Source organism: Protomyctophum bolini (assembly GCF_963924005.1).
Source record: "Protomyctophum bolini genome assembly, chromosome: 20".
Lineage (NCBI taxonomy): Eukaryota > Metazoa > Chordata > Actinopteri > Myctophiformes > Myctophidae > Protomyctophum > Protomyctophum bolini.
In genome coordinates this window covers 14914209-14938713 of record NC_137881.1, presented here as the reverse complement: position 1 = coordinate 14938713, position 24505 = coordinate 14914209, and the positions used below count along the sequence as shown (strand labels likewise).

Here is a 24505-nt window from a genome sequence, read left to right as displayed (position 1 = left end):
CTTTTGTGCGAGCAGATGGGCTATTGTCAGCATGAAAAAATCAGCCATCAAGACCCACCAAAATACATTTAGTCAACTAAAATCGTACGGTATTTAATCGACTAAAACTAGACTGACACTAAAACATTTGAGATGACTTAACATATGGGTCAAACTAAATGGAATTTCATTCAAAAGACTATGGCTAAAACAAAGTCAAAATCAAGTCATGGACTGTTTTAAGTTATTTGTCATATCCAGTGGCGTGCACAGATAGACACTAGGGGGTGATAGAGCACCCCCTGCCCTTTTCCCTCTGGACAAATGTGACCAAGGGCACATTGTACAGTGCACACTGTACACTACAGTATGTGGACCATGGTGACATTGATCAATTCTTGATAAAAATCTTCTAATATATTATTTAGGCCCCAAAATCTATAAGTCTCACACTATTAAGGCAACCGGACGGTTCCACACGCTGCACAAGGTGCCCTTTTTTCACTTGAGCACCTGCCCCTCTAAATGTCTGTGCACGCCACTGGTCATATGATCTGCCCTGTTGCAATTTGTGATTACGAAGCCTAAAAGGCAAAACAGAAGTACAAATTGTAACGTTCCCAATGTTCAATGTAAGGAAACGCAATTCAATCACCATTATCTGCACGTGACAATGAACCTAAATGTTAATGGTGACTGCCTGAATAAGGAAGGCTGCTCCAGCGTCTAATCCCTTCTTCTGCACATCATTCATTGTAACGTTGGCATCGGGGAATGCCACGAAAACAAAAACAATCGGAGGCATGGTGAGGTGAGTCAGTGATGGAATCAGAAGTTTAATGAGGTTTAAATCAGCTGACGGGCAAGAATGAATCACAGTGTGGGACAGGATGCACATTGATTCTGTTCAGATGGAACTTAATGTTTCCTATTAGGTGATAGTTCAGGGTCATTCCATATTACGTGTGCTTAACCCATTCTGGGCGGGATCGAACCCCCTTTTGGTGTTTTAAGCATTGTGTTCAGACTGTACAGATGGACCTCTAGTGTAAGACAGTTCAGACTGTACAGATGGACCTCTAGTGTAAGACAGTTCAGACTGTACAGATGGACCTCTAGTGTAAGACAGTTCAGACTGTACAGATGGATCTCTAGTGTAAGCCGTTCACTTGAACGGTGTCTGACGAGTACCGGTACTTATTTTCCAGCAGCAGCGTGATGCAAGGGTGGTAACTTCCCATCAATAGCTTTAAAAAATAAACTGGTGCCAGTGCCTAGATCTCCTCTCAGAGAGGGAAGACCAACCTACCCTGTCATAGAGGGTACAATGGTGAGTGCTGTAGCTTTCGCCAGTGATAAATCTAAGTGCTGAGTGATAAACTGTATCTATGGGTGAAAGAGTGTTACATTTGTACACTCTCAAGAGTTTCAGACCTGTAAGGGTCCATTTGGTTCCATGTGTTACACTCTCAGAGTAACAGGGTTCATTTGGAACCCCCTCAAGGAACCATGGGGGTCACTGTGAGATCCTCTGGTCTAGCGGAGTGATTCGGTGCTCGGGTGAAGCAGCGGTGAAGTATCTAGCCCACCTCTGTGGAGGTTAGGGGTTCGAATCCCACAATCCACATAACAACAAACAGTATGCCTATAATGTTTGTTGTTGTGATGACGCCTCCTCCTGGGGGCATTCATGAATGCAACAGGGCTTTCCCAATGTAAACATTCTCTGTGCTAAAAATATCCTACAGTAGCAGTGTTGTTTTCGTCAACTAAAACTAAGACGAAAAATGTTCGTCGACTACCTTTTTCCACGGACAAAAAACGAAATGGAAACTAAATAAAAACTAAGCTATGATGACTAAATATACTGACAATTTCGTCAAAAAATAAAAACTAGACGTTAAGGACTAGAGACAAGAGATCCAATATAAGTCATTTTACACTTGCCTGCTGAAAATAGCTGATCTACAAGCTTGTGTGTGTTGGCTGATGAATGAATATCAACATCCTAATACTGGGGGGTCAAATTATGACAGGCAATTCCTGCTGTCAAAATATGACCCCTCAGTCAAAAAACACTTAATTTGTTTGAAATAGACACTCATGCTTTCCAAGGTGTGATTTGGGGTCCTAAGGATGAATACAAAATAAATATCAACATCTTAAAACCAAAATGTTGCGACGTGTTGTGAGCTTGTAGATCGGCTAAGTGTAAAACCAATCATTACGCCGGCATCAAGGCCCGCCAAAACACATTTTAGTCAACTAATTCTACAGTTGATTAAATTTAGTCGACTAAAATGTGTGAAAATCTTATGTCATTTAGTCGACTAAAACTAGACTAAACACAAACATTCCAGGTGACTAAAATGTGACAAACTAAATGAAAACTATTCAAGAGACTATATTAAAACTAAAATCAAAAATTGCTGCCAAAACACTGTAAAGTTGTAAAGTTCACTGGAAGTTGAAATATTTAATGAAAACCATACAATTTTTAGCATATTACATTTATCTGACATCTCTGATAGAATAGTGTGTGGGGAGGAAATAATTGGCACAACAACATTTGGCAACCTTCACTGTGCCAATGTTGGCACCCGTGCCCAAGGTTGCCCAGCCCTGGTTTACACTATTTTATTTTTACACCAGTTTAAAATAGTCCATGTATAATATCTGGTTATTGATTGAACATTGGTTCTGCTGGGACAGTAGTATTGATTATTTCGTTGATTGGTTGTAGCAGGCATCATGAATACATAGATTCATATTATTAATATATATTTTTATATTTTAACTCTTTCAGAACCGTAGCGGCCACAAACATGAACGAGACGTCCAGTCGCTCTCACGCGGTCTTCACCATCGTCTTCACGCAGAAACGACGAGATCAGCTGACCTCGTTGGACACCGAGAAGGTGAGTCTGTCTGTCTGTCTGTCTGTCTGTCTGTCTGACTGACCACCTGTCTGTCTGTCTGACCACCTGTCTGTCTGTCTGTCTCTCAGGTCAGTAAGATCAGTCTGGTGGACTTGGCAGGAAGTGAACGTGCTGACTCGTCGGGGGCAAAAGGCACCAGGTTAAAGGTGAGAGGTCATGACCTTTTAATCACCCGTTGTAGTTCCTGGGAGGGGGGGGGGGTCCTGGGGGTTGTAGTTCCTGGGGGGTCCACTAGGGGTTCCTGGCAAAAATTACTTTTTTTTTTAAGACACTTAAACCCCACAGTGACTGATTGATTGAACATTTAATGTAGAATAGGGTACATTTCAAACGGAAGCAAAAGTCAATACAAAAGTCCTCCATTTTCATCAGTATTCTATGTAGATCTCCAAACATGTTGACACGTATTGACAAATGTTTTCTTATGGGGGTCCCCGGGGGGGTCCCTGGCACAGAATATCTTTCTATCTTGCTGTCTGCCTAGGCGATCAATTCATAGACATTCATAGGGTTCTGCAGCCAAATAACACCATCAATGTGGGGATCCTTGATATGAATATTATGATTGAAAACCTGCTATGCTAAACATCTTACTGGTAATTTAGTGTAAATTTTGAACTAAACCTGTGTGTGTGTGTGTGTGTGTGTGTGTGTGTGTGTGTGTGTGTGTGTGTGTGTGTGTGTGTGTGTGTGCGTGCGTAGGAAGGAGCGAACATCAACAAGTCTTTGACCACCCTGGGGAAAGTCATATCAGCCCTGGCAGAGATGGTAAGATTACACTACAGTACAGTAGGTTCATATCAGCCCTACAGGGAAAATATGATAACTACAGTAAAGTAGCCTACAGTAGGTTCATATCAGACCTACAGGGAAGATATGGTAGACAACTACGTACAGTACATGTTTAGTGTAAACACTAAATATGTTTACACTTCAGGAGCTGAGCATTCTGCATGTCTAGCTGACACCTGTTCCTCCAGACAGACAGACAGGTTGGAGGTGCTGATTAGTGACAGCCGGCATTTACTCTGACAAAAGACAGAATAGTAACGTTTGTTCTGTTGGAGACATTCAACATAATACTTCATATACAATGTAGTTATTAGGCTAATATCAAAACAATGGAATGGAATGTCTACCTCCAATAATAACAGTATAATAACAGTATGATACTGAACTTCCCTCTCCTCTCCTCTCCTCTCCTCTCCTCTCCTCTCCTCTCCTCTCCTCTCCTCTCCTCTCCTCTCCTCTCCTCTCCTCTCCTCTCCTCTCCTCTCCTCTCCTCTACAGCAGAGCAGTAAAAGGAAGCGTCGAAGTGATTTCATTCCCTACAGAGACTCGGTTCTCACATGGCTACTGAAAGAGAACCTGGGTATGTTTTTAATCATCTGTTTTCCAATGTTCTACTTGAAGTCAAAGTCGTACGATTTGTCACACACACGTTACCGTAGTGAAACTTTATTCTCCGCATTTGACCCATCTCTTGGAGCGGTGAGCCGCAAGCCGTGCCACTATCGGGAATCATTTGATTCGTTGATTTGGAGGAGAACTTCAGCCATTTTCAATCTGATACGATTAATTCATACATAGACAAAATGTTATCCAACGATAACAAAATATTCTTTAGTTTTGGGCCTGAGAGGCTAAATGTAAATGTCAAATAGTGGTCCGTGGCTTGAATGCAGAATACATAATGGACCTTGATATGAAAAGGGTTGAACCATTGATGCACCACAGTGTTTTCAAACCCACAACCTCCGAGTCTTTACCACTGCACCACCTAAGCGCACCTAAATAATAATAGAATAGAAGCCGTTCTTGAAAATAGAAATATACAGCTAATTAAAATCAACGATGATCGCTTAGCATCCCGGACATCTAATAGTGCTGCACAGTCCAAAGCTACTACCGGACGTTATGGTTCGTTAACCGGAAGTGACATTGCCAGATTCAATCTATTTGGCATAATGGTGACTACCGCCACCATCAGGACTATAATATACTATAGGATTGCCGTGTTAAAATGAGATATAGTCTGTATGTCACGGATCTTTCTATTGGCATTAAAATGACGAATTAAACATATGAATAGTGCAGGTAGAAGGCACAATCCACTGTTAATTAGGCTGGCCATAAGCCAGTTAAATAAAAAAGTTAAACTTTGATTGTTGTTAACTGTGTGTGTGTGTGTGTGTGTGTGTGTGTGTGTGTGTGTGTGTGTGTGTGTGTGTGTGTGTGTACGCTTGCGTGTGCTTGCATGTGTGGGCGTGTGCATGCGCGTTCATCAGGTGGTAATTCTCGTACAGCGATGATTGCCGCTCTGAGTCCAGCTGATATCAATTATGAGGAGACACTGAGTACTCTGAGGTAATCAATACTTTTATTACTGTAATCAATAGATCAGTGTTGTTTTTGGCAGCACATTTTAGTTTTTTTAGTTTTAGTTTTAGTCGTATTTTAGTTTTAGTCGTTGAATAGTTTTCATTTAGTTTAGTTTTAGTGTTAGTCTAGTTTTAAATATCGTAGGATTAAATCTACATTTTTATTTAGTCGACTAAAATGTATTTTGGCGGGCCTTGATGCCGTCGTAATGACATGCTGAAAATAGCCGATCTACAAGCTCACGCGTTGTGAGCTCGTAGGTCGGCTATTTTCAAACCAATAGTGTAAAATTACTTATACTGGTTTTCTTATCCACTAGTCCCTTCTTAACATTTTAGTCTAGTTTTTTTTTGTTGACTAAATTGTCAGTATACTTAGTCTTAGTTTTAGTCATCATAGCTTAGTTTTCATTTCGTTTCCATTTAGTTTTCGTCAGTGGAAAAAGGTAGTCGACGAACATTTTTGTCTTAGTTTTAGTCGACGAAATCAACACTGCAATAGATTGACAGACAGACAGACAGTACTCCCGAGGTAATCAATACATTTATTAATGTAATCAATCGATTGACAAAAAAGTGTTAATTTTGTTGACTGAAACTGTGACGAAATATGTCTTTCGACTAGGTTTTTGACTTTCACTGACGAAAACTGAGGGACTGGTAAAGCAAAGCAAAGCAAAGTTACTATATTTACCCAGGGTAACTGGATTAAGCTCAAGAACTTGTTTACAGCCAGGCCCTGCTCATAGAACATTTCATGGTAGGGGTTCCATGCCTTGCTCAAGGGCACTTCAGCGGTGGTAATTTTAACGTGCCGGTCCGGGGATACGAACTAGCGACCTTCCAAAATCAAGACCGCCACCACTGCCGCTGGTAAAGAACAGATCCAGTAGAACAAACTAAAAACTAAAAGACAAGTAATTTTATGTTAATTGTGCGTGTGCGTGTGCGTGTGCGTGTGTGTGTGTGTGTGCGCGTAGGTATGCAGACCGTGCCAAACAGATCCGCTGCAACGCGGTGATCAACGAAGATCCAAACGCCAGACTGATCCGAGAGCTGAAAGAAGAAGTGAACAGACTGAGAGACCTTCTGTTCTCCCAGGGACTACAACAACTACTGGATACAGGTATTACCCTCTGAGACCTGGAACGCATCTGTGTCACTTTAACTTTTAACCCATTTAGACCTGAGGACGATTCTACAAAAATGTCTTCTAAATCCTAAATCCATGTTTCTATGCCAGTCGTTCTCAAATATTTCCATGTCAAGGACCCCCAAACATATATGTAATGGGCTGCCGACCCCCATCTGAAAACATGTTGTTCCAGGGGACTCCCCCAGAAGCAACGATTTGAGTTAAAAACGTGGTGCAAATCTTTGAGTATATATTCTTTCACAGCGAACGTTTTTTTTTGTTTCTGTGGGGGGAAGGGGGAGGTTCCTATAGAACAACATGTTTTCAGATGGAGGTCAGCGGCTAATTACATATCATTTTCTGGGGTCCTTGACATTAAATAGTTTGAGCACCACCGACATAGAAACATAAGGTTTTTCAGAAAACTGTCATGATTTAGAAGACATTTGTACTAGAATCTGGTCTCTGGTAATATTACACATCTTCTACACAACACTGTTTCACACACAGGTGCACAATTCATTAATACTAGACAAATTGGGAAGAATGGTGCGGCACTAGTTGGCACACCAATTCGGCACACCAATTCATTTTAGTCACTCTGATGTGTGAGAGAGACTTTAATGTTGGTTCTTGCTGTTGTCTTCATACTAGAGCATTCACTTCTAGTCATTTTTACTAGTTGACTAGTTGCCTAGTTTACTAGTCGACTAGTCAACTAGTTGTTTAACAGTTTCTGAATGCAGCTTGGAAGCAATTTCTGTTGGGCTTTGAAGGCCAACCAAAGCTGTTTTCTGAGCTACTATATCATGTTTGTGTATTATTTAAGAGTTAATTAAATCGATAATGAACACAATACGGAAATATCAATCTCTCTCTCTCTCTCTCTCTCTCTCTCTCTCTCTCTCTCTAGAAGTCAACAATAACAGCTCAAGTGACGTTGGGGGCGGGACTTCCACCGAGTCACAGCAGCTGTCGATCACAGCCAACGGAGTCTCTCATAGTCCCGCCCCCACAGGTGACGACCACTCTGTGTCCCGGGCGCCCAACTTACTCTGTGAGTAAATGTCTTAATTACTAACTTACTCATATGTCTTAACCCATTTAGACCCATTAGGACGATTCTACAAATGTCTTCCAAATCCTGACAGTTTCCTGAAAAAACCTGTTTCTTTGTGAGTGGTTCTCAAATATTTCATGTCAAGGACCCCCAAAAATATATGTAATTGGCCGCCGACCCACATCTGAAAATATGTCGTTCCAGGGACCTCCCCCAGAAGCAAAGATTTGAGTTAAATATGTCTGCTCTGAAAGAATATATATTCCAAATTTGTGCCACATTTTCACGATTTTTCAAAAATAGCAGACCTACGAGCTTGTAGATCTGCTATTTTTCAATAACAAAAGTAGAACATAATGCTTAAAACACCAAAAAGGGGTTCCCGCCCAGAATGTCTTAATTCATTCATTCTTATGTTTGCCCTCTAAATATTAGGGTTTAAATTTAACCCTGATTTAACCCTCATATATCATTTAAAGGTCCAGATTTAACCCCCTCGGACCCGGACCACATCGCGGAGGATGGAGAGGAAGGGGAGGAGCCTGTCGACACGGAGCCAATCAGCAAGGAGGAGGCTGCAGAGAGGCTGATGGTAGGTGTAACACCACACACGCACACATACACGTCTACAAGCTCACAATGCGCATTGCAACGCATTGTGAGCTTGTATTTGTATTTTCAAATAGAAGTGCAATATACAAGAAGTTTACGCAATTATACAATGTAGAAGAATTATTTTGACAAATCAACTGTTGGGAGATTGTTATCTCGGTACCAACATCAATACAGCATGGAATTGTCGACACGAAAAATATCCTTTCGTTTTGGGTCTGAGAGGCTAAATGTCATCAAACGGTGGTCCGTGGCTCAAATGCAGAGTAGTAATAATAATGGACCTTCATGTGAAAAGGGTTGAAAACCACTGGGTTTACCGTCTCAAAGGCAGCACTGCACCCCACAGATTTCCAAGTCTTTTTTAGGAATGTGACCTGTTATATAAAGTAAACATTAAAAAAAGCCAACAGGAATTTGTACATCAGCTTAAACACTGAGTGACGATAGTCTTTGAGCTGCTTGTTAGCAAATCCTCTCGTAAATCTTTACAACAACAACTCTCTGAGATCCTTGTCCCAAACAAGCCCTGCTGCTTGTTGCTCCACAAAACTAAAAACTAGGGATGCACTGATATATCTGCCACACATCGATATCGGCAAATACATTTGACATTAACCGATGGCAGTAGCCGATATTTATCTGTGCTTGATAAGCATACATTTTGCATTGGCTACGTTGGTGTTGTTGGTTATCTGCAGCCTACCAAGCTGTAGATTATAAATATTTATTTCTTGCATGGAAGATGTATTTGTTTCCTTGGTGGCACAAAAGGGGGGAATACACAAACTAAATAAACGGTAAATCGGTATCTGCTATGGGCTAAATTGTTATTTGAAACATCGGTGTCACCATCCCACCAGAAAACTGTGGCCTCTGTGTACTTACTTACTAACCAGTGTTAATTGTTTTGTCTAAGACTAAAATACTAAGGTTTTTGATATTTAGTCGTCTAAGACTAGACAATTTCAGAAGTGTTTTTCTAAAGACTAACATGGAAACTGGCATTATAACTGAGTTGTGTTTATTCACTGTGTGTGTGTGTGTGTGTGTGTGTCTGTCTGTGTGTGTGTGTGTGTGTGTGTGTGTGTGTGTGTGTGTGTGTGTCTGTGAGCACAGGAAACAGAGAAGATCATTGCAGAATTGAACGTGACGTGGGAGGAAAAACTAAGGAAGACCGAATCTATCAGACTGGAGAGGTAAGACTGTCTTGTCTGACAGACTGACTGACTGTCTGTCTGACATTATAATATAGTAAAAATACAGTTGTGTCTCACTACGCCTCTCAGCCATTATAAAATTCCCGGTAAACCTGAGACCTCAGGCTTATTGCTTTATTCTAAAACGGTTACAAATTTTGTATGGCAAACAATGAAAATCATAGACGCGTCGCAATTAACACAGTTCTTAATAATAATAATAATTCACTACAAGAACAACTTATACAAGAAAGTTATACAAGATGTTGCCTAGCAACGTTCATTTCCAAAAACAAAAGATTTTAGCAAGACCTTTTTATATTTATTAAAAAAATGGTGTCGGTTTTATTAGGTTTTATTTGATAAGATGTCTGTGGACCAGAGTCCTGCACGGGTCCAATTTTCGATACCCGCACCCGTCCTACCCGTCAATCATCAGTTCCACAACCCGCCCGTTACCCGTGATTTATATAAAACTCAAAACCAGATCCCCCCCGCCCGTCAAAAAATGGACCCGTTACCCGTTCGTATCACAGGCACCGATAGCTATCATTGACTTTATTTCATCCAACACCGCATGTGGTGGTGGTGGTGGTGGTGGGCGGCGGTGGCAGTGTGTTGCACATGGAACGGAAGACATGTAGTTGACTGAGGCTACTGCTGCTTATTATCACAACATAAAGTTATATCATGATTTTGACCTAAATGCCATATTGGTATAATATATCAACAAGGAGAGGATGATAAAAAAAGATTAGCCTGACCAAACACGGTCATCACTCATCAGGCTAATCTTTTTAACTTTATTTACACTTAGACAGAGTGACGCATTAGGCCAACATTACCTGGGTTAGCTTTACATCAGCACGAACAGAAATATAGGCTACAGGCTGCAGCCTGGTGATAAAAAAATTAACTCCACACGTGAAATGCTACGATAAGGAAGCAAGGATTCGGCCGTGATGTCACTGCTATGCAACAAAGAAGTAGCACAGGGAAGCACAGCAGCAGAAACAGAACGCCATTATGAAAGAATCTGCAGTGATGTGACATCACTGACGATTCCTTGGGCATGTGACGGATTTAACTTGTCTCCGCTGCTGAGGAAAACCCCCAGCTCAGCTGCTGTTTTTAACATCGCGCAGTGCGGGTCCACTGATTAAAAAAGGTCACCCACCCGCCGTTAACTTATAAAAGTATATTTTCCGCCCGTTCCCACCCGTCAAACTCGGGTACCCACGGGGTATCCGACCCGTTCCGGCTGTGGACGTCTGTGGGGGGCATCAGGAATGTTACTATAAACAGATCCATAAATACAACACACCTGTGATTGATATAAACTGATCTAAATTCATCACCTCCACTAAGCGGGAACCGGCCAATCAGAATCAAGGATTGGGATTAATTGTTTCAGTCATTAATCTCTCTCTTTCTCTCTCTCTCTCCATGTCTCTCTCCCTCTCCATGTCTCTCTCTGTCTCTCTGTCAGAGAGAATCTCTTAGCAGAAATGGGCGTGTCCATAAAAGAAGACGGAGGAACTCTGGGAGTTTTCTCCCCGAAAGGAGTAAGACCTGTCTGTCTGTCTGTCTGTCTGTCTGTCTGTCTGTCTGTCTGTCTGTCTGTCTGTCTGTCTGTCTGTCTGTCTGTCTGTCTGTCTGTCTGTCTGTCTCATCCCATTATAATTAAAGAATCACACTCTGCCCAAGGCTGAGTATTCATTCATTCATTCATTCATTCATTCATTCATTCATTCATTCATTCAATTCAATTCAAAGGGCTTTATTGGCATGAGAAAACATACATTGCCAAAGCAGAAAGCACAATACAACAATAATCTCTCTACATGTAGCAGGAATATACACAATGATGATTACAGAGTAAAAGCGGCCATATCTTCCCGGCACCCTGAGCTTCTATTTTGAAAGAATTCCCGGCGCTGATTGTGTTAAATGTGGGTGCAAAATTTGGCAGAACTTACTGGCGAATACTAAGTCCGACCCAATTCAAACATGTCTGCAACTTCATGTCGTTCATGAATAGACCACTATGACCAGAGACAGTCTGATGGAAAGACAGCCTGTATAGGCTACAGCTAGAGGACTTGCAGCCCAATCACCTACAATAGTTTTGTATAGCCTTAAAGAACCAAAAAGTAAAACACATGTCCAATAATATGCGTCTCACTTGACTGGAAAAATAGCACCACCTACTGCTTATTTCATGAACTTATTATTTATCTCTCAAGAATAGCATTTTCTTTTTTTTCCTCACTACACCTGAAAATTTGCTTCATATTTTAGAAAAGGCTTGATGGAGATGCAGCTAGTGACCCTGATTAGAACCAATTTACCAATAATAATAATAATAGACGAGGATCAATAGTGTGATCGATAAGGAATTGGATCAATAAAGGGAACGAAAAAACAAAAATGTACTATCCCCACCTGAACCTGATTGATTGATTGTTTGATTTCAGACCCCTCACCTGGTGAACTTGAACGAAGACCCTCTGATGTCGGAATGTCTGCTGTACTATATCAAAGAAGGAATAACCAGGTGTGTGTGTCTGTGTGTGTGTGTGTCTGTGTGTCTGTGTGTGTCTGTGCATGCGTGTGTGCGATTCACTAAATTCACGAACACTATAAGATGAAATTGTCTGTGTCTCTCTACCTGTCTGTCTTTCCACCTGTCTCTCTCTCTCTCTCTCTCCACATGTCTCTCTACCTGTCTCACTCTCTCTACCTGTCTGTCTTTCCACCTGTCTCTCTCTCTCTCTCTCTCCACATGTCTCTCTCTAGGGTGGGTCAACAGGACGTGGACATAAAGCTATCCGGTCAGTTCATCAAAGAGATCCACTGTGTGTTTGTGAGTGAGACCAACGACCTCGGAGAAGGTAACTAATGCTGTGTGTGTGTGTGTGACTTGTGTGTGTGTGTGTGTGTGTTGCACGGGTCCAATTTTCGATACCCGCACCCGTCCCACCCGTCGATCATCAATTCCGCAACCCGCCCGTTACCCGTGATTTATATAAAACTTGAAACCAGATCCCCCCCGCCCGTCAAAAAATTGATCCGTTACCCGTTCGTATCACAGGCACCGATAGCTATCATTGACTTTATTTCATCCAACACCGCATGTGGTGGTGGTGGTGGTGGTGGGCGGCGGTGGCAGTGTGTTGCACACGGAACGGAAGACATGTAGTTGACTGAGGCTACTGCTGCTTATTATCACAACATAAAGTTATATGATTTCGACCTAAATGGCATATTGGCATAATATATCAACAAGGAGAGGATGATAAAAAGAGATTAGCCTGATGAGTCGACCGTCTTGATTCAAGGCTGTTTCAAACACGGTCAGCATTCATCAGGCTAATCTTTTTAACTTTATTTACACTTAGACAGAGTGACGCATTAGGCCAACATTACCTGGATTAGCTTTACATCTTGTGTTGAATGTTGGCATTATAATCCCTTGGTGTTTCATCAGCGTGAACGAAAATATAGGCTACAGGCTGCAGCCTGGTGATAATAAACACGTGAAATGCTACGATAAGGGAGCAAGGATTCGGCCGTGATGTCACTGCTATGCAACAAGGAAGTAGCACAGGGAAGCACAGCAGCAGAAACAGAACGCCATTATGAAGGAATTGTCAGTGATGTGACATCACTGACGATTCCTTGGGCATGTGACGGATTTAACTTGTCTCCGCTGCTGAGGAAAACCCCCAGCTCAGCTGCTGTTTATAACATGGCGCAGTGCGGGTCCACTGATTAAAAAAGGTCACCCACCCGCGTTGCTTTCCGCCCGTACCCGTCAAACTCGGGTATCCACGGGGTATCCGCGGGTATCTCACCCGTTGCAGGACTCTGGTGTGTGTGTGTGTGTGTGTGTGTGTGTGTGTGTGTGTGTGTGTGTGTGTGTGTTCGTGTGAGCGTACGTGCTCTGACATGTCTTCTCTCTCTCTCTCTCGCCTATAAAAGCTTACCAGGAAAACTGACAGGTATCATTTCCATAGCAACAACCCCCCACCACTCCCCATTCATGTTTCCCATGCTCCCCCCCATTCATCAACGGAACACAGCGTCATTCACAACAGGCCTGTCTCACAGCCATTCATAGCCTTACTCATGGACCAGAGCTACATCGCTACCTGCTTTCTCTGCACCATTTATGGCCGGTTCCAAATGTTAAAATGTAAAAGACCAATATTATGAATATATGAATAAAACAAGAAGACTGCTAAAACAAATATAATAAAGTTTACCTTCAGAAAAAGCATTGTTTATGGCTTCTGAATGTAGGTCTTTTAACATGTAATGTCTATGGAGTGACGTCACGTCATCACCACTAGGTCTGGAAAGGGGGCGTGGAAAGGGGGCGGGGAATGGCTGTGAGACGGGCCTATATGGGTTGTGCAAAGACCCCGCCCCCGCCTGCATCTGATTGGCCGCCCCTTCATACTACTAGTACAGAGGTTATATTTTTATAGGGCGAGGTCGCTTCTCGCCCTCAGGCGTCTTACTGGTAATCAAAGCCTAAATATAATTATATACAATTATAATACTGTACAGGTATGTAATATTATTCTAAATAAAAAATTCTAAATCGGTATCTCTGACTGCTTGTGATGAAAAATGTGCCATGTTGTGCAGTGATATAGAAAAGTGTGATGCGTTGAGATGCATCGTAGAATGGAATTGAATTGTCACCTGGTGAATGGTAATCACATTGTGAGGGCCTCTAGAGGGCAGTGCCAACGCCTACAAAATAGCTCTAGCTGAGTTTGATTCACAAATGCACAGTGATTAATTGTGTGTGTGTGTGTGTGTGTGTGTGTGTGTGTGTGTGTGTGTGTGTGTGTGTGTGTGTGTGTGTGCGTGTGCGTGCGTGTGCAGTGGTGGTGACACTGGAGCCACTGATTGGAGCAGAGACATACGTCAACGGAAAACAGATCACCGACCCTCTGATACTGAAACAAGGTACTTTATGAAATATTAATAATACTAATATGAATACAATGGCCTACTGTAATAGAGGGTATGCGCATGCATAAAGTGAATGGCAAATCGAGTGGCAAAGTGAGTTAATAATTATTGTTTAACGTTGTTATGCAATCATATTGGACTTTTCTGTTTGGATGTATGGGTTGTCGATGCCAGAAAGTAGTTTTTTTGCCACTTAATTAAGAATGGATTTAAACAGCTCGATAGAATGAGCACTTCTAATATAGAAGGGGAAAGGCCTAGGCACGGCAGTAGCCATGGTCATTCCTACTCTTCAGTGTGTGTTTTTGGGACCCTCTAAGAGCAACTGGTTGGCTGACACACTCTCTTTGTGGGTGTAAGGCTCCAAACAAAGTTTCAGACGGGTATAAAGGGGCCAGGCCGCGCAAGGAACAAATAAAATGAGCTTAAAACATATTGTAAATTTGTCAGGGAGCCAGTGTGCAGTGCCCTAAGACTGAGCTTATGCGCTTTTTTTGTGCCGGTGAGGAGGATCGAAGCAAATGGTGCATTTATATAGCACTAATATCCAAAAATGCTTTACGTAGATTGTGCATTACATTCAACCATTCACACACATTCACACACCGATGGTGGAGGAAACCATGCAAGGCACCAAACTGCACATCGAGAGCAATTAGGGGTGTTGCTCAAGGACACTTTGACACTAACTCTGGGGGGAGCCCACAGGGATCGAACCGGGAACCATCCAGCCACGCTACCTCCTGAGAGTCACTGGCGCCCCAAGTGAGGACTAATAAATACTGGAGAGAACAGGGAGTTGACAACCGTTGACAGGAACTACTATTACAGCAGAGCTCATGTGTCTGTTGAAGCTGAAGGCACTGTCAAAGGTGTCTTACCTGTCTAATCAATCACATGATACTCACACTGATAAGGACACTATAGCAGGTGCCTGGAGGCACACTCACAGGCATGTGCATGTTTGCCTGTTATCTCTCCTGATGGTATACCAACATCAATGCAGCATGGAATTGTGGACCAAATCGTATCCAACGATAACAAAATATACTTTAGTTTTGGGTCTGATAGGCTAAAATGTCATCAAATGGTGGTTCCGTGGCTCAAATGCTGAATAAATAATTGACCTTGACATGAAAAAGGGTTGAGAACCACTGCTATACATAGACGGATAGTGTTATTGATCCCGCGAGGTAAAATCAGTCTCCCATGAGAGGCGGGACAGCGGATATCTGAACGGGGCTCAATTCAGCTCCGTCTTACTGAGTCTAGTCTGGAGGGTCTTAAGTGGTTAAACTGAAGTGATGTGATAGTGATAGTTTTACTAAGTATAGACTAGAGGGTCTAAGTTGTTACATTGAAGTGAAGATGAATTTTACTATAGTATAGACTACAGTAGTTAGCATTCATCAGCATTGTTGTTTGTCAATAGTTGTTTTTTGCCGAAGTAAAACAATTAGACTGTTCGAATTGGCTTCTCATTGCATGCACACACACACACACACGCACACGCACGCCTGTAAGCCACCCCCCCCCCCCCCACACACACACGTGTCACACACACACACACACACACACAGGCGCGATTACATACAGTTTCATTCATGCAAACACGGCACTTCTGCCGCGGAGTGCGTGGCGAAGTAACTCTGGGATTAGAGTGCCCGCGAAGCGACTTTGATCACGTCACCCTAGGGTGCTGGAAGAACATTAACTAACGCCCCAAACAACACCAAAGGGTCGGGTTGTTTTCTTTTTTTTAAAGGTAAATCTCCATACCAATGCAACTCATTGTTTGGGCCCGGGACAGCGCTCCACACATCCCAGACTCTTCTTCCTTCTTCTGGCTGTAAAGCTATGGAATGAACTCTCCATTAATTGCAATCAGAAGTGCAGACTCATTCCCAATCTTCCGAAAACATTTCAGAGTCTGAAAACATTTCAGACTCCATCTTAGCCCGTAGCACTTAATGCCGTGATCTCGGCGACCTTACAGGCGTATGCAAAGGCCAAAGTTGTAATTTAAAGACATATTATGAAGACATGGCACTCTGTAGTGTATACTCATAGTTTTGTTAGACGGATGTTAGGTTTTTAGCTTACTTAGTTATGATTATAGATGACTATTTCTATGTTTATAGAGTCTACTGTTAGGCTGATGGTTCTTACCTTGCTTATGACTATTTCTATGCATTTGATGTACTGCCATATGTTGTTCTTGCTTACTGTAAATCGCCAAATTGTAAATTGTTGCCACGTCAACCACTGTGAGAAATAACTGACGAGGGCCTCGCGGTGGAATGTCACACACACACACGTGCGCACGCACGCACGTGCACACACACGGCGCACGCACATAACCCACATTGCACGCACGCACGCACACACACACACACACACACACACACACACACACACACACACACACACACGAGCATCTGGTTCAGTAAATATCTTTTTTCAGTGGAATGCAGATTCCATTCCCCTCCCACCTATCAATCTTTCTATCTCTCTCTGCCCGTCCATCTGTCTTTCTCTCTCTCTCTGTGTGTGTGTGTGTGTGTGTGTGTGTGTGTGTGTGTGTGTGTGATTATTATTGATGAATTATTTTATGTATTTGATTTATTACGTGTTGTTCTTGCGTACTGTAAATCATCTCTGGATTATCCCTAGAACACTAAACATATTTTTGGTTACACCATCACTAAATATTTTACCCAATGTAAAATATACCATACAAATATTTCTCATCAAAATATTAGTACAGCAATGCATGGCAACTTGAGGTACTCTTCTTTAAAGGGACACTTAAAATAATTTTGTCCCTTGTTTGTGCCGAATCTGGGTGGCACATGGTTTGTTGAACTCTCTCTGGTGTTGTGGGTCTGGACTTCACTGACATTAAGGAAGTATTTAGACCGGTACATGGGTATCTTGGTGGTGTATCGAATCGTGTGGACCAGACCCATTGCAAGATGCTGTACTCTGTCGTCGACCCTAAGCCATTCCAGCCTGTCAAAGTGGGTTCGGGGGGTGAAGTAGGAGCCTGACCAGTTTGTTTTGGGAAGTCTGGAGCCTTGTTTTAAGGGCATCATGAACATCATGAACATTACACAAATATGTTCGGGTGAAAATCACCCGTATCTTTGAGCGTCTGCTAAATGCCTAAATTGTAAATTGTAATTGTCGTGCAGGTAACCGTATCGTGATGGGGAAGAACCACGTCTTCAGGTTCACTCATCCTGAACAGGCCCGTTTGGACCGGGAGCGCAGTGTGTGCTCTGACCAGCAGGCGGAACCAGAGGACTGGAACTACGCACAGAAAGAACTGCTGGAGAAACAGGGAATAGACATCAAACTGGAGATGGAGAAAAGGTTAGTATTAGTAGTAGTATTTTTTTTTTTAATATATGTTTATTGGTAGTAGGCATCAACAATTTAGTACAGTTTGAACATACCTTTTTTTTTTTTTTTTTCTCCCTCACCCCATCCCTCCCCCCAGTTATCGTCATCATTAAAACAATATAAAGACATAACATTAATAATTGGGTACAGACATACAAAAACAAACATACATACAGACATATGATATAAACAGTAGGATACAAAAATAATAATTTAGGTACAGATAACAAAAACAATATAAATAACAAAAAATAAAATAAAACAAAATAAATACAATTATGAGTTTGGTTATTCAAATTCAAGTATTAGTAGTAGTATTAAATATATTAGTTTATTATGATGAACCAAATAGACCCGTTACAGTCCCATAAGGGTCCATTTGGTTCCAAACTATCATTTAGCTGGGGACCCCCTGGAACTCACTCAAGGACCCCTGGGGTTCCCCGGACCCCACTTTGGCAACCACGTACAGTTTTTTGAAAAAACTACAGTATGTCAGTGGTGCTCAAACGTTTTCATTTCAAGGACCCCCAGAATGATGTATGATGTATTTGGCAGGACAGTATAGATACAATGTATTGATGTATTGGTGATATGTATTTCTGTATTGATTGATGTGTTGATTGACAGGCTTCAGGACATGGAGTCTCAGTACCGCAGGGAGAAAGAAGAGGCCGATTTACTGCTGGAGCAACATAGACTGGTATGTGCGCACGCGACTAGTCCCTTCCTAACATTTCAGTCTAGTTTTTATTTGTTGACGGAATTGTCAATATATTTAGTCATAGTTTTAGTCATCATAGCTGAGTTTTTATTTAGTTTCCATTTACTTTTCATCAGTGGAAAAAGGTAGTCGACGAACATTTTTCGTCTTAGTTTTAGTCGACGAAATCAACACTGATATGTGCACATACTGTACTGTATTTCTGATAATATACCAGATGTTGTTGCTGTCGTGAAGAAAACAGATCAGTTTCCATTATTGAAGTGGCCTGACTGCACCTTTGATTCTAGCTTAGAGGAAGCCTTTATGACCAAAGGCATTCAATGCCAGCGGCTTTGCATTAGAATTTTAATTGTTTAATTGTGTGTGTGTGTGTGTGTGTGTGTGTGTGTGTGTGTGTGTGTGTGTGTGTGTGTGTGTGTGTGTGTGTGTGTGTGTGTGTGTGTGTGTGTGTGTGTGTGTGTGTGTGTGTGTGTGTGTGTGTGTGTGTGTGTGTGTGTGTGTGTGTGTGTGTGTGTGTGTGCTCAGTATGCAGACAGTGACAGTGGAGATGACTCAGACAAGCGTTCGTGTGAGGAGAGCTGGAGACTGATCTCCTCCCTGAGAGAGAAACTACCTGCTAACAAGGTGCACACACACACACACACACACACACACACACACAGACGACGACGACGACGACGACTACCGGTACATATTTTCAGATGGAGGTCCTTGACATGAGAATGGTCGAGTACGACTGACAATAGAAACATAGGTTTTTCTGAAAACTTTTTTTTAGAATCGACCTCGGGTCTAAATGGGTTAAACATTTTCATGTCAAGGACCTACACAATTTACAAACGAGGGACTATGAATTGCCTTTTATAGAGCCTAACTAAACTCTTTCCAGAACCGACCCTAACTCTGTGCTTACTTAGTGTTTACTTACATGAATGTTTTACTGTCTGCAGGTCCAGTCCATAGTGAAGAGGTGTGGCCTGCCCAGCAGCGGTAAACGCAGGGAGCCAATCAGGGTCTACCAGATCCCTCAGAGGCGACGAATCAGCAAAGACCCCAAGAGGGTCACCATTGGTGACCTCCGAATGCAGGCTGTCAAAGAGATCTGTTACGAGGTATAACGCACACACACACACACACACACACACACACACGCAAGTTGAACCTTTTAAAACAGTGCTCTAGAGCAGAGGGTCTCAACCATGGCCACTGTAAATAACCTACTGTAATCATTCCACGCAGTGTTGCTTTTGGCAGCAAATTTTGATTTTAGTTTTAGTCGTCGTCTCTTGAATAGTTTTAATTTAGTTTTTGTCACATTTTTGTCACCTTGGAATGTCTTAGTGTTTGTAGAGTTTTAGTCGACTACCGGTATATATCATAGGATTTTAGTCGACTAAATCTACAGTTGATTTAGTCGACTAAAATGTCTTTTGGCGGGCCTTGATGCCGTCATCAATTTATTATTGGGTCAATTTATTAATGCATGTATAAAGTAGCCATGTGTGGCTATGTGGTCATTTTTGAGGGGCGCTAGCCTCTCCTATATACAGGTGTAATGTTTGTCTTGTCTAGACAAACAAAACAAACATTAAGCTCTGTCCATTGTCAATGGCGTTTTTAATGTCACTAACAGCCACTCAGCCATACATTATCCCTTACTTATAGCACCTTATGTGATATTAATGGTATGTAAATATGTACATCTTTCCCCCAAAGATACAGTATATGTCAAGAAGAAAACTGGAGAGAATGAAATAGAAAATGAAAGAATGAAAATAACCTTTATCTCTCTCTCTCTCTCTCTCTCCCTCTCTGTCTCATTCATTCATAATGTCTCTCTCTCTCTCTCTCAGGTGGCTCTGGGGGACTTCCGTCAGTCACGTCAGGAGATCGAGGCGCTCTCCATCGTGAAGATGAAGGAACTGTGCCGCATGTTCTCCCAGAGGGACCCCCAGGAGAGGGAGAGCTGGAGGGCCGTGGCCCAGGACGTGTGTCACACCGTGGGGATAGGAGAGGAGCGCAGCCCCCCTGGGGAGGAGGCCGGAGGAGGTGAATGATGGGGGTTCATTGTCAGTAGGGGTGCACGATTATGAAATTATGACCCATGTCCGATCTCCGATTATTTGCAGGGTCATGTCTGCCGATACCGATTCTGACCGATTCCGATATTATACAGAGGACCACAATGGAAACAAGCCTAGGCCGTCCTAAGCCTGTTAATAAAGTATTCAATCAATCAATAAATAAATAGCCTATACTCTTTTCCAAGTGTCCAGTTTTCACAACTGAATGAGAGGAGTACACAAATTCAATTTAGATATATTTTTATATTTTTTTGCTGGTGAAAACCGATTAAATAAACTGTATTATTTTGAGAATAAATCGTGCATCCCCATTTTCGTCACTGCTAAACCCCTTATCCCTAAACTTCTTTGCCTTTTTTTTTTACTATTTTGAAAAACCTTTTTGAATAGTTCAACTAGCCAATCTAAATTGACACGTTGTGAGCTTGTAGACTGGCCATTTTAACCATTCAATAATGTTTTGCAAAATAGTATTATATTGTCTTGTATAATACTAGAATCAACACACGACTGTCGTGCGCTCACGTCAAACGCCATTTGGTCCGTGTTGTTGTTTCCCCGTGAATATTGGGTGTCCGAGTGAAAGACGCAAAGCGTAAATTTTGAACGAAGGCAGACAGCGATGTGTCTTTGGCCACTGACTGTGTTGTTACAAGGAGCGACAGACTGCGGCTTGTAGGAAAGCCGTGTTGTTATTGGCCAGTAGGCGCACCCCCCCCACTGGGTTGAAGACGCAGAGATCCAAGACAGTGACAAATCACGGCCACAAAGCACAGGCGTGAACGGCACTTCCACCATACTTCATATACGGGTCTATGACTTGGCCACCTGAACTGGCGCACAAAGCTGTGCTCTCCATGTGGGCACAAATATGTGGGTGTGGATGGAATTCTCCCACATGTAATAATGGATTGTCTCGTGTTATTTCAGGTGGAGAGGGTGGAGGTGACGTAGTGGAGAAAGCAGAAGGAGGAGGAGGAGGAGGAGGAGAGAAGGTGGGGGTCTATGATCTGAAGGCCCACATCGACAAACTGACTGACATTCTACAGGTGATTAATTATACCTTTTATAAGTATTATTGTTTTATTCACAATGGAAAACCAGTAAGACGCCTGAGAGCGAGAAGTGTGCACGCATCAGCAGACTGCACAGTGAGCACTGGCGCTTTGGCATGGGGGGGTCAGATCAACATATGGAATGAATTCTGTACTGGCCATACATGGAGCGTGTCTTGAGTGCAGAGCATGTGAGCGGAGCGGAGCGGCCGATAATTCCGCTCTTCGCTCTCGACGGCTTTTGTTACGCTCGCTCCGCGCTCACGTTCATCTCTCCCCACGCCGCTCTACGCTCGCTCCGCGCTCACTTCAAAATCCACCCGCTCCGCTCCTCGCTCCGCTCCGCTCCTCGCTCACATGCAAATGCTCTCGCGCACAACTGAAATCTGTCGCGCACAGACACCGACGCTGGTGTAAAAAAAAGTTATCTTTAAAAGAAAAAGGTGTTCCCCCCGAGTATCATCTACATTACAGTAATAATATCTATCCCGAGTCGACATTTGCCCACACTTTATTTCTATTTACAGTTTTATTTAGATTACACAGGCGACTAGTTCTCCTCCCCTCCTTTTTAGACTTGTTGTTCTCCTCTCCTCTCCTCCTGTGTATACTGCGCCGTCTGCGGGGCGAGGAGGAACTTAGGTGGAGACGTAACGAGCAGGCAGCACTGCAGTCAGTGCTCACTGCTCAGTGTTAATGAAACCCCAAGAACCAGATAAGATTGCGTTGCGCCTTGGACCCGTGTGTTGATGGGACATTTAGATTTAAAAGGCGAACGGATGGAAGTGTGTACAAAAGCACGGCTGTGCGCAACAAGGAGAGAGGGAATAACGTTAGCGTCGCATTAGCTGGTTAGCTAACGTTGTTGTTATCACTACAGCACAGCAAGCCTCCAGTCCAGTGTACTTGTGAATGAAACTATAGTAGTTGACACACCAACAAACTCGGTCTTAGTGTGTGTGTGTGTGTGTGTGTGTGTGTGTGTCCGAATAAAGTTTTTAGGAGAGAGGCAATGATTGATGTAAACTGCTAGCCAAGCTTGCACAGTGCCGTGCCGTGTGCACTGAGCGGCTCGGAGCGGCTCGGAGCGGAGGACAGTTCTCGCTCCGGAAGTCAATCTGACCCATTTAAAAACCCGCTCCGCGCTCACGTCAAAATCCCCCCGCTCCGCTCCTCGCTCCGCTCCCGCTCCGCTCCGCTCACATGCTCTGCTTGAGTGTACAGGGTTTGATGAGGTCAGACCAACATATGGAATGTCAGAACAGGTCAGCTCCATATACTGTATGGAGATCTAAGGGTGGCAGTGGGGGGAGTGTATTGAGTGTACAGGGTTCGATAAGGGCCTTAATCTTCGGGCCTGTTGAGAACTCTAGTTTTCGCCGGCTGCTGGGCACATGCTGCACTAATAACTTTGGGGCAGAGTTTAAATGGACTGGTATCAGTCAAAAGGGAGACATCGAAGAGGAAGGATGGATGGTGAATATATATATTTTTATTGTTGATCTATGCGATGCTCTTGTTTTATTTCATTTTATATATTGTACATCACCATGTAACATTTTCTTTGAAAGGCGCTTTACAAGTACATTTACCTTACCTTGTTTTATATTAGTCAATACTTGATTTTTGATATTTGTTGACACAGGAAGTGAAAATACAAAACAACATGAAGGATGAAGAGATCAAAGCTCTGAGAGAGAGAATGATGAAGATGGAGAGAGTTATACCTGTGAAGGTATGCGCACACACGCGCTCGCACGCGCACACACACACACACACACACACACACACACACACACACACACACACACACACATTAAGAGAGAAATAATGAAGATGGAGAGAGTTATACCTGTGAAGGTACGCAATCGCACGCGCAGGCACGCACGCATACACACACACATGCACGCATAGACACATGCACGCACGAGCACGCATGCATGCACGCACGCACACGCACACACACTCGCACACACACACACACACACACACACACACACAGTCACACACACACACTAAGAATGAGAGAGAATGATGAAGATAGAGAGAGTTATTTGTACCTGTGAACGTACGCATGCACACACACACACACACGTGCACACACACACACACACACACACACACACACACACACACACACACACACACACACACATACATTGAGAGAGAGAATGATGAAATGGAGAGGGTGTCATACCTGTGAAGGTACGCACACACGCACGCATGCATGTTTTCAGGCTAATAAAGTATTCAATCAATCAATCAATCAATCATAACTGAGTTGTGGCTGGCTGTCTGTTTCAGGATGATGACTTGTGATTGGCTGTCTGTTTCAGGATGACGATGATGGCGATGATGGCGATGATGGCGATGATGGCGACGACGATGCTAACGATGGTGACGTTGACGAGGACGACGGAGGGGGCGTGTCCTCGCAGCAGGAAGAGGGCGGGACCGGCGGCACCCCTGGAAAACCGGTGGTCAGAGTGTCTCGTCTGATGGATGAAGACCCCGCCTTCCGGAGAGGGCGCCTCCGCTGGCTGAAACAGGAACAGCAACGGATACTCAACCTGCAGCAGCAGAACATCACCAAGAAATTACGAACTACGACTACAACTCCACAAGGTTGTTATAATAATAATAATAATAAACTACAAACGACTACTCCACAAGGTTGTTATAATAATAATAATAATAAACTACAAACGACTACTCCACAAGGTTGTTATAATAATAATAATAATTATAATAATAATAATAATAATAAACTACAAACGACTACTCCACAAGGTGGTTGTAATAATAATAATAATAATAATAATAATAAACTACAAACGACTACTCCACAAGGTTGTTATAATAATAATAATCTATTTTAACTAATTAATTTGTGAAGTTGGTCACGTGGCCAAAAGATGTGCGCTCCAGCCTATGAAAACA

At 42.8% G+C, this 24505-nt stretch overlaps 1 protein-coding gene across 1 annotated transcript in view; it reads left to right on the top strand.

Moving 5' to 3' along the window:
* LOC308335100 (kinesin-like protein KIF1C) overlaps positions 1 to 24505 on the top strand; it is a 53146-nt gene that overhangs the window by 20688 nt on the left and 7953 nt on the right. Inside the window, exons 8-28 of the mRNA XM_080792084.1 lie at positions 2786 to 2897; positions 2987 to 3064; positions 3621 to 3686; positions 4209 to 4290; positions 5207 to 5285; positions 6280 to 6425; positions 7348 to 7491; positions 7974 to 8086; positions 9226 to 9305; positions 10795 to 10870; positions 11783 to 11862; positions 12105 to 12199; positions 14205 to 14288; positions 17489 to 17669; positions 18330 to 18402; positions 18952 to 19050; positions 19377 to 19538; positions 20280 to 20475; positions 21441 to 21559; positions 23211 to 23300; positions 23902 to 24190. Coding sequence (XP_080648210.1) covers positions 2786 to 2897; positions 2987 to 3064; positions 3621 to 3686; positions 4209 to 4290; positions 5207 to 5285; positions 6280 to 6425; positions 7348 to 7491; positions 7974 to 8086; positions 9226 to 9305; positions 10795 to 10870; positions 11783 to 11862; positions 12105 to 12199; positions 14205 to 14288; positions 17489 to 17669; positions 18330 to 18402; positions 18952 to 19050; positions 19377 to 19538; positions 20280 to 20475; positions 21441 to 21559; positions 23211 to 23300; positions 23902 to 24190 — 2444 coding nt within the window. The remainder of the gene's footprint in view (positions 1 to 2785; positions 2898 to 2986; positions 3065 to 3620; positions 3687 to 4208; positions 4291 to 5206; positions 5286 to 6279; positions 6426 to 7347; positions 7492 to 7973; positions 8087 to 9225; positions 9306 to 10794; positions 10871 to 11782; positions 11863 to 12104; positions 12200 to 14204; positions 14289 to 17488; positions 17670 to 18329; positions 18403 to 18951; positions 19051 to 19376; positions 19539 to 20279; positions 20476 to 21440; positions 21560 to 23210; positions 23301 to 23901; positions 24191 to 24505) is intronic.